At 38.0% G+C, this 10,116-nt stretch overlaps 1 protein-coding gene across 3 annotated transcripts in view; it reads right to left on the reverse strand.

The window, feature by feature from the left end:
* Positions 1–3,096: 3,096 nt before the first annotated feature.
* Positions 3,097–10,116, reverse strand: part of C1QTNF3 (C1q and TNF related 3) — a 19,250-nt gene continuing 12,230 nt past the window's right edge. For 2 of the 3 annotated variants that reach the window (XM_006917795.3, XM_025050963.1), the window contains exons 5-6: positions 7,080–7,179; positions 3,097–4,955 (exon numbers count right to left, since the gene is read on the reverse strand). In XM_006917795.3, the coding sequence (XP_006917857.1) occupies positions 4,796–4,955; positions 7,080–7,179 (260 nt within the window). In that variant the 3' untranslated portion in view covers positions 3,097–4,795. The remainder of the gene's footprint in view (positions 4,956–7,079; positions 7,180–10,116) is intronic. The other variant, XM_006917796.3, reaches the window with a different exon arrangement.

The raw sequence follows: 10,116 nt of genomic DNA on the forward strand, positions 1-10,116 counted from the left end.
TTGCAGATTTCAAAGCTTAAATGTTAGATGTATGGATCAAGTGTGATGTATAAATCTTGTTTTAAATCACGATTTAAACAAATACACCGTCGAAAGATATTTATGAGACAGTTGGGGATATTTTAAATCATTGACTAGATATTAGATGATAGTAAGGAATTGTTCTTTTGTTTTTGTGTAAATGTTATGGTGATTATAATTTTTTTTTTTTTTTGATCTCATATCTCTAAGATACATTCTGAAGTGTTTACAGGCCTTTAAAACTAGTCAAGGAATTTCTAATACCTGGTCAACTAGATTTTAGAATTGTCATGGAGCTTCTACTTCCTTCTTTTTAAGTAAGACTGTCAATATTTGTTATCCTGTCTCTGTCCTACCATTATATTGGGTGGGACCCATTCAATTACTTGCTCAACAGCTCACAGAACTCAGGGAAACACTTAAATATGTTTACTAGATTATTACATAACAAAAGATATGACGAAGGACACAGATGAACAGCCAGGCAAAGAAATACATAAGGTGATACGGTGAAGTTCAGGTGGGTTCCAAGCACAGGAGCTTCTGTCTCCATGGAGTTGAGATATAACCTCCTCCAAGCATGTAGATACGTTTACCAACCCAGAAGCTCTCTAAACCCCAAGCTTTCAGGATTTTTACTGAACCTTCATGATGTAGGCACGATTAATTATTGATTCCATTTCCAGCCTCTCTCCCCTTTCTGGAGACTGAAAATTCCAGGCTTATAATCATGGCTTGGTCTTTCTGGTGACCAGCCTCCATCTGAGAGCCCACCAAGAGTCACCTCATTAAAACAAAAAATACTGTTACTCCAAAAATCCCAAGAGATTTAGGAACTCTGTATCAGGAACTAGGGTCAAAGAGCATATATTAGAACGAAAGATGCTCCTAGTGCTTTTATTGCTTAGGAAATCACAAGAGTTTTAGAAACTGGAGTCAAAGACTAATGTTAGAAGATTCTTCTAGCTCCCCTATTTAAAAGAATTTAGAAGCTTTGTATCAAGAACCTGGGGTTGAGACCAGGTTTTTGGAAAACAAAACAAAACAAAACAAAACAAAACAAAACTGAAAATGGCAAAAATACCTCTCAAAATGGGAAAAGTTAAATAAATTATGCAGCCATTAAAATTATATTTTTAAATAATCCTTAATAGGATTTCAGAGCGCCCTTACTATGTTAAGGCAAACCATAGCAAGATATAAAAATATGTAAAAAGTACACTTTCAAATGATTTGTTTCATTACTATGTTTTTAAAAACAAAAGTCATAAAGATATGCAGGAAAAGACTGAAATAAACACTTCAAAATGCTAATATGATGTCTGGTGGGATAATGCAATTTTATACTAAATGCTTTTATGGATTTTATAAATTTTCTACAGCATTTTTCTAACCAGAAAAGAAAAAAGATATTGTAAAATTAACACCCCAAACATAATTGAGCAGGAAATTGTCTCTAGCCAGGAACACTGCCTTGTCCATAGCCATTTCATGCTGTGAGCTGGGTGTTGTTTCTCTCTCCTCTAGCTCCCTAGGGCTTTGCTTTCTGTAGCTATGAAAACATTCTGCTTTATATCATCCATGCCCTTACTCCTTTTTACATATCTTTCTCCATTAGGTTTGTCAAACAAAAACCTTTGAGACTGAAAGTTTTTCTGAAACAAGGGGTTCGCCAAGGCATATGTCGGCCAGGAAAAGGCCCCAGTCCTGGAACATACATTCTGAATTACCAGAGGCAGGGCTAGATGGAGAAGACAAACATATCCACTGTCTTGCAGTTGACGGGGCCTCTTTTGGACAGTGAGTTTGGGGAAGAAAGACATAAGTTGCTTTGAAAGGATTTACATTGGCTCTAGATAAGAGGGGAGGAAAAAGTGAATCACAGAATATTCTGGGATAGGTGAATAGTCCGTATTGGGTGCCTCTGTGTTGGTTGTGGGCAACGGTCCAGAAAGTTCACGTGAAAACAGGATGATTTGGCGTCTGGTGGACAGCTTTTCTTTCTAGATAGCTGCTTGGGAGTTGATTCAAAGTTTCAACAGACATTCAGGAATGAGAGCAGTCTTTTGTTGGTTTCAGCTCTGGCTGTTAACTGGTTAACTGCCCTTGTTCACTTCCCACTCTGCTGCCTGCTATAATGCAATTTAGGCCAACTCAGAATTTTTTTCTTGTCAAGTTAAAAACTCCTGAAAGCTAAGAATTTAACTGCAAATGCTGAGTAGCTCTTGGAATAACATAGTATCTTCGCACAAACTAGATGTTTATGAGTTCCGGCCGTATCCTTTGGAATTTACATTTGATTATTCTATCCACTGCTTGAATATTTTTGACTTCAGCTTTTATTCACAATATGCTCAATAGAATTCCTTTAATATAGTCTCTTTGTTGTCCAAAGTTCAAATGTAGCCCTTTCTGCACTGGAAAATTACCCAACTTGATCATTATAGGAAGCAATTCTACAGTGTACGTATTGCATTTCTGCAGCAAGCAGAAACCCATGTGCTTCATTCGTGGAGTTTGCCTTCATGGGGGCTTTAGAATGTAAAAGTTGGTTTCTTGTACCTTTACATTTCACATGACATCGACATATTACCACTTTTTGCAGATCCTGGTTTTAGGAAGACGTAAAATCAGTCTTCCAGATCTAATTCTGGTCATGGGTGAAACTGTGAAACACTGATAATTGTCTTGGCCTTCTTCCACCTTCCTTACTGGTCACTCTTCTCCACACCTAGGACTTAATTGCAAGCCAGCAGTGCTTTCCACCTGCCTGCGACCAAACCGTGGGTGTCTCTACTAAGGCGAAAACTTGAATTTAGGTATCAACATAAAGACTTCAGGTTGTGAAGAAGATCCCTCTCCTCCAAAATACTCAGATTTCATTAAAGGATCCTCTAAACATCAAAGTCTTAAAAACTCAGAGGGTTGAAGTTGTAACAATGGAATAACTGAAAAGTGGAGTTTTTCTTGGACAACTTATCCTGCTCTGTGCCCACATAATGGATTGTATGAATGTTCACACCATGTATATGAAAATATTTTAACTTTGTATTAACAAATCGTAGTGACTTCCAATTGTATGACTATTCGACTTTATTAAGAACATTATAAAACCATATACGTAACAAAGGTATATTTATTTTTTACATAATAGTTATTTTGTTTTTCTTGGCTCGATTTTATCTAAAGCCAGGCCAATATCTTCCTCTAGGTACTTACTTGTATTGTATGTTCTTTAGATATGGAATTCCTTGGACAGCATGCAACATCCAATATTTATTGGCAATGCATTTTTACGGACTATTTATGACATTTGGTAATAGTAAACTTCAACCCCATGACCCCACAGTTCCAGGGTAGGGAGTTGGTGGGGGAGACCTATACGAAATCACAAAAACATTCACCGTCAAGCACATTATAGGTAATATCCATTCACTTTTAAATAGCATTGCATATGGATTCAGGAAGAGTTTTAAAATATTTACAGATCTAAAGAAAAGGGTCAAAGGCTGAACTGATCACGAAACACACTAGTTAGCTCATAGGGCAGCCCTAATTAATTTTCTATGCTTCCAGTACTATCTTTGGGTACTATCTTCAGATAGTATCTGGTGCATTCTCGTGAATATCATTTTGGTGACTAATTTAATCCTTTGAGAATGGATTAATCCTTTTAATCCTTTGCGGGAGGGATAGGCAAAAGTCAAGGGGCACAGCTCTTGTGTGAATATTGATTAAATATGGTAATCAAAGAAGTCATATAATTTTTATTAAAAAAAATGGTTAAGAGATTTTATTGTATGTCTCCTAAGTGGAAGGCCCTTATATTTTGTATCCGTTAGTTCGAGTGTATATAACTGAGTCTACAGCTCCTTCAACATGACTTGTCAATGTGTAGTTTATTAGGGTAATTTCTAAATTGAGAGAAAAGAAAGTGATTACATCTGTATAATGTGGACCTAAACTCACTTCAGCTGATTCTGCAGGTCCGCATGAACAAAGATCTATTGTAACCTGAGAAACGCAATGACAAAGAGTCAACCTGATAAACCAGGTTTGGTAAATCCAATTCTGGATCCGGAGATATTCTATTTCCAAAAATACAAGCTATTTGAAGATAAGATTTAATTATAGCAGTATCCTTATAAAAAAAAAAAAGAAGAAGAAGCAGTCAATTATTTGTGGACATCGTGAATGCTTTTGCTATCTAAAAGCTATCTGGAGTTACTAAAAAATGTCTATACTTTATTCATGAATATCGACCCATTGGATCAAAGTGTTACTTCCCAGTCTAGGCTTTACAAATGTTTCTGGTACCTTTGTCCTGGCAAGTGTCCTTGTTCTTGCCCTGGTCCCATCATAATCACTACATCCTATTCTCTGAAAAGTTTTAATGATGAACTCCAAACCTCAAGGGTTCCTGAAAGCTGTTATTAAATTTAAAATAGAGCCACAAAACTCTTGGTAAATGACTTCTCTGATGGGAACAATTATTCCCAACCTGTATCAAGAAAGGAATTCTCTTTTAGGTGCTGAGAGAATGATAAAGGTGCTTAGTATATTGGTCAAGGTCACTTGGGAAAAATTTGTTTATTCTTCTGAGCCCCTGAGTCATCGCACATTATTACTGTACCTGTGGCATGATTAGCAATATAACCATTAAAATTTTTTTAAAATACAGCATGTAGAACCCTCAACGCTAATGAGCCTCAGATCATAACAATACCAGCTCAGCTACAAGTCTTTCCAAAGTGGATCAGATCTATTCAGATATTTACTTAGTTTCAAAGAGCAGGAAGCCCGCAAATGTAGAGAAGCGCTGATGGTCCCCATGAAGAGCGCCATTGCCCATTCTCAGCCAGACTTCGTCTCCTTTGGCCAGCTTCAGCACTGCATGGTTGCTGGATGTATCTGATTTCCCTTTTGTTTCATAGCTAGAGAGAAAAAAAGGTACAAACTATTTAGCCTTTGCAGTGGACAGCCAGTTCATTACCAGAATCTGTCCTCCCCTTCATGCCTAGACTCTCGTGCATTTAGGTAGGGTCCTGTGATCAAGCTCTTTAAATGGCATATGAATAGAAATAATGTGCCATTTATAGGATTGGCCAATACAACTCTCCTTGATCTTTCCTCATTATGATCGTATGGGATGCTAATGGCAATGACAAGAATGACCTTGGAAGTTATATGTTGAAGGCTGAAGACTTCTTGTAGACTATGTAGAAGAAAGCTCTCTCTTGTCTACCTCAACCTGAACAACCACTCTGGACTGCTCAATGAGAAGAAAAGGAATTTCTACTACGTTCAAGCCATTATGTTAGGCCAATGTTACAGTGGTTTAGTCTACCCTAAATAATTTGGAGTTTGGTACTAAAGGAGGGTGTTGTCATAACCCAAACTAAAATACAGATGCTCCTTGATTTATGATGAAACTATATCCAAATAAACCCACCATAAATTGAAATACTGTAAGCCAAAAATATATTTACTACACCTGAAACCATAAAACTCATAGAGGAAAATATAGGTGGTAAGATCCTTGACATCAGTCTTGGCAATATCTATTTGAATTTTACACCAAAAGCAAAGGCAACAAAAGCAGAAATAAACTAATGAGACTACATCGAACTAAAAAGTTTCTGCACAGCAGAGGAAACCATGAACAAAATGAAAAGGCAACCTACTGAATGGGAGAAAATATTTGCAAATTATGCATCTGATAAAGGGTTAATATCCAAAATACATTTTTAAAAATTCATACAACTTAACAGCAAACAACAACAACAACAACAAACCAATCCGATTAAAAAATGGACAGAATTTGAATGGACATTTTTCTAAAGAAGACATACAGATGGCCAACAGGTATATAAAAAAATGCTCAACATAATTAATCATCAGGGAAATAAAAATTAAAACCACAATGAGATATCACCTCACACATGTTAGAATGGCCATTATCAAAAAGACAAGAAATAACAAAATTTGTCAAGAACGGGGAAAAAAGAGGACACTTGTGTACTATTGGTATGAATGTAAACTGGCACAGCCAATATGAAAAACAGTACGGAGAGTCCTCAAAAAATTAAAAATAGAACTAACATATGATCGAGCATTTCTACTTCTGGGTATTTAATAAAAGAAAATAAAAATACTAGGTCGAAAAGATACATGCACCCCCATGACACAGAACGGCTTTCACCAGACTGTTTTCGAAAACCGGGCGGAGCTCCTCCCTCTCCTTTCAACATCTTCGCAATCTCCCCCTTTGCCCTTCTTGTCTCATACCTTCCTCAAGTTGGGACAGGTCAAGAGTAATAGAGTTCCAGGTGTTTGAGTCACTATATTCTAGGTGTCTTTGTTGCAACAGCTTCACCTACCTAACTCGTTTCACATACATGCTCCCACTGGAGGCCAGGCTCCAGGAAAACATATGGTGATCCTTACAGGCCATTAGAAATAACAGGGAGAAGATGACAGCCACAAAGTCATTCACAGATAACTTACCATCCATTTAATTAGGGGAAAGATGGTGGTTCTCTGTCTGTCTCCCACATTCTAAGCTTCCATCAGAGAATGTCAAAAGATTTCTTTTTAAAATAAAGAAATGTGGTGCCAAGCTGCTAGGATAAGTATCAGAGCAGCAGCACAGCCAAAAGAGAGGGACCTGTTCCCAACTCTAACCCACCAGCCCACAAGGGTGCTAGAGACTATCGACAGGGCTAAAACCTAGGCAAAGGGGGCGGGAGAGTAGGAAAGTGGAAGAAAAGGCTGAGAAAGAAGAAATAATGCTTTAAGAAAAGAATATGAAGGATTAGTTATGGGGAGTGTTGCTAATAAGTGGCTCAAGGCCTCAACCTGTTTACGCTAAGTTCACCGGGTTGATTTCTTCTCAATTAGTGATTATAATCTGGCCATACATTGGTGTTTGGAAGCTCTCGGTGATAACAGGGTCCACGTCAGCCTCTGGTGATTTCTATCTACTCCCCTGATATTGGCCATCCTTTGAGCCAACAATGGTGGCATGGATGTCACCTGTATTAGAAAAGGCCACCCACCTGTACATGCTGAAGACTGTATTGCCATTGTGCATGAGGTACACATACACTTCCTCGACATCCTCGTGCTTCATCATGCTGAAGGTAAAGAAATACACCCCTGAAAAAGGTAGGCATTTATTTACATTATATTAATACATTTTGCATTGAGGACTGCGAGGTAGCAGGGAGATATGCCACATGACCTCACATTTCTTTTGCTGATATTCTATGTGCTATGTAAGCTCTTCTTGGCCCTTATTTGTACGAGTGCCCCTTTATCTGCTCTCACCTTCAACCTGCTTTAAATTTTGTTGAGACTTTCTCGATGTGCACACTGCGCGTCCCTATTACAAACTCTTTGCAAGAAAGAGTTTGCCTTATTTTGGCTGTATCTCACTTGCCTCTGATGCAGTGCTTAGAACAAAGCACATGCTGTTCCTAGGTACAGATTATCATCAGCACCTACCACAGGACTCATATGGACAACGTACAGAGCCCTGCATGGATGAACACACGGCCCTCTGTGGCCCAACAAAATGAGCCAAGTATAACATTACACTTGTCACAGATGTTAGCCAAGGATAAGAAGGTACAGTAGCACAGATAAATTTTTATCACTTCTAAATAAATAGTTCCAGTAATTTCTCATGTTCTTTATTGTCAGTAGATGAAATTATGTAAAGAAAGATGCAACTTTGACTCTGCAGCATAATCTTGCTCCTGAAAATGTGAATCTTTCTTATTTGAAAAAGACAAACATATTTTAAAAGATAGAAATTTTCTTATAAGATTCTAGAGCTTCTAATTGAAAGCAACTTAATATTACCTGATACATTCTAAATGCCAGTGCGAAACATACTTTCACTGGATGATTGAGAAGAATCCAACAGTAGAGAGAGGAAAGGGAAGGAAAAGCTCAATTCCAAATAATCTTGGATTTGAGAGGACATTTTGAAAAGATGAATGAATGTAAAGTATCAAACTCTTATTGATTTCCATGCTATATTTTTAAACTAATGGTCTTGTGTTGGTCTGTTCAACCTTCTATAACAAAATATCACATATTGAGTAGCTTATAAACAACAGAAATTTATTTCTCCTAGTTCTAGAGGCTGGAGGTCAGAAACCACGGTGCCAGTGTGGGCAGATGAATGCCCTCTTCCAAGTCACAGACTTCTGGTTGTACCCTCACATGGCAGAGCGGCTAGGAAACCCTGTGCGGCCTCTTTTATGAAGACACTGATCCCATTCACAAGGGCTCCACCATCATGATCTAATCACCTCTCAAAGGCCCCACCTCCTACCTCCTAATCCCATCACTTTGGGCATTAGATTTTCAAAGTATAAATTTTGGGGGGGACACAAACATTCAGACCATAACAGGTCTCGTGAGAGAAAAACCCAGAAACGTTAAAAAAGAAATGCTGCACAGTTTTATGCTCTTCCAAAGGTGCAATCAAGTAAGATAGAAGCTGTAAGGGTATCACGTTGATACATCTGCCTGAGTCAAGTTGCACCAAATAAAGAAGTATGATTAGGCTTCATTTAGTGCCAGTCTTGCATATTCAATGTGTTGGAAATAAAGGAAATGATATAAAAGTCGGTCATGTTCATTTATAGGCCTAGAGACTGGTCTACATATGCAAAGTAAAAGCAGATAAAAATTAGAGGACTCAAAGAAAGTAGTGTATATATGTTTAGCTTTTTACATTTTACAAAACTTCTCATTAGATGCACACACACACACACACCAATTTTCAATGCCTCGGGAAGATGCAGCTGGAATCAAAATGACAGGAAAGGATCTTAATTTTCATAAAAAAAATAATGATGACTACTATAAAAAAGTAGATTGTAGGAGCATTTTAGAAAGAGCAGACTAAGAAACCAGACGGTGAAAAAATGAAATTCCTAGAGCTGGAAATACAAAAGAAAATATATGTTATATCCACACATGGTTTTCTTCTGCAAGGGAAGGTAATGAAACCAGAGACAACACACTTGCAGTATGGTTTTCAGGTCTTTGTGTCACTGTAATGACAGAAATCAGGCTTCTTTGTCTCATCACTCCCAAATATGCTCATGGCCTAAAGTCTCCAGCGTCTGTGAATGGTACCTTAGATGGCAATAGGGACTTTGCAGGTGTTACTAAATTCAGGATCTTGAGATGAAGAGGTTATCCTAGATTATTCAGGCGGACCCAAGACTGTTCCTATAAGAGAGCCAAGGAGGTCAGAATCTGAGAGGAGAGGGTGATGTGACAATGCACACAGAGATTGAAGTGATGTGGCCAAGAGACAGGGAATGTTGGCAGCCTCTAAAAATGAAAATAGGCAAGCCTCTGGAGCTTCCAGAAGAATTGACACTGCCTATACTAGAGTTTTGCCCAGTTGGACCGATTTTGGACTTGACCTCCAGAATTGTAAGAGAATAGTTTCATGTTGTTTTAAGCTCCTTGGTTTGTGGTAATTTATTATAGCAGCAATGGAAAATGAATACAGAAGTGTTCAAAAAAAATTTTTCTTTTTAATTTAAAAAAGGATCAGCTCTTCCTCGGAGTAGTGGCAAGGATAAGACAGTGTTATGACATATTTAAACTGTGAGAATTATGATCTGAGGGCTTTAAATTCAGAGGTAACTATGCCGTCTTAGGGATTATTTGATTCAGTTCAAATCAGAGATAATAATCTTAGTAACTATGGCCATCATTATTAAAATTCTTTTGAGATTATAATTAATTTACTTTAAAGTCCAACAGAAATCTATATATGAGCTGCTTTTTTTAACCGAAATCAGAAAAAGTTCTCAACTCCCTGAGTGCTCTCCTTTCTTTTTTCCCTCCCTCTTCATCCTTTCCTTCCTTCCTTCCTCCCTCCCTCCCTCCCTCCCTTCCAGCCATTCCAGTGGGTACGAAGTGGTATCTCGTTGTTCTTTTGATGTACACTTCCCTAATGATCAGTGATGTTGAGCATCTCGGCACTGGGTACTAGACCCTTCCCCTACCTGCTTCCTCCAAGCCAGAGGCTGCAGAGCTGAGGCTGTATTGTTGAGCCGT

This window comes from Pteropus alecto, unplaced genomic scaffold, assembly GCF_000325575.1.
Source record: "Pteropus alecto unplaced genomic scaffold, ASM32557v1 scaffold127, whole genome shotgun sequence".
NCBI lineage: Eukaryota > Metazoa > Chordata > Mammalia > Chiroptera > Pteropodidae > Pteropus > Pteropus alecto.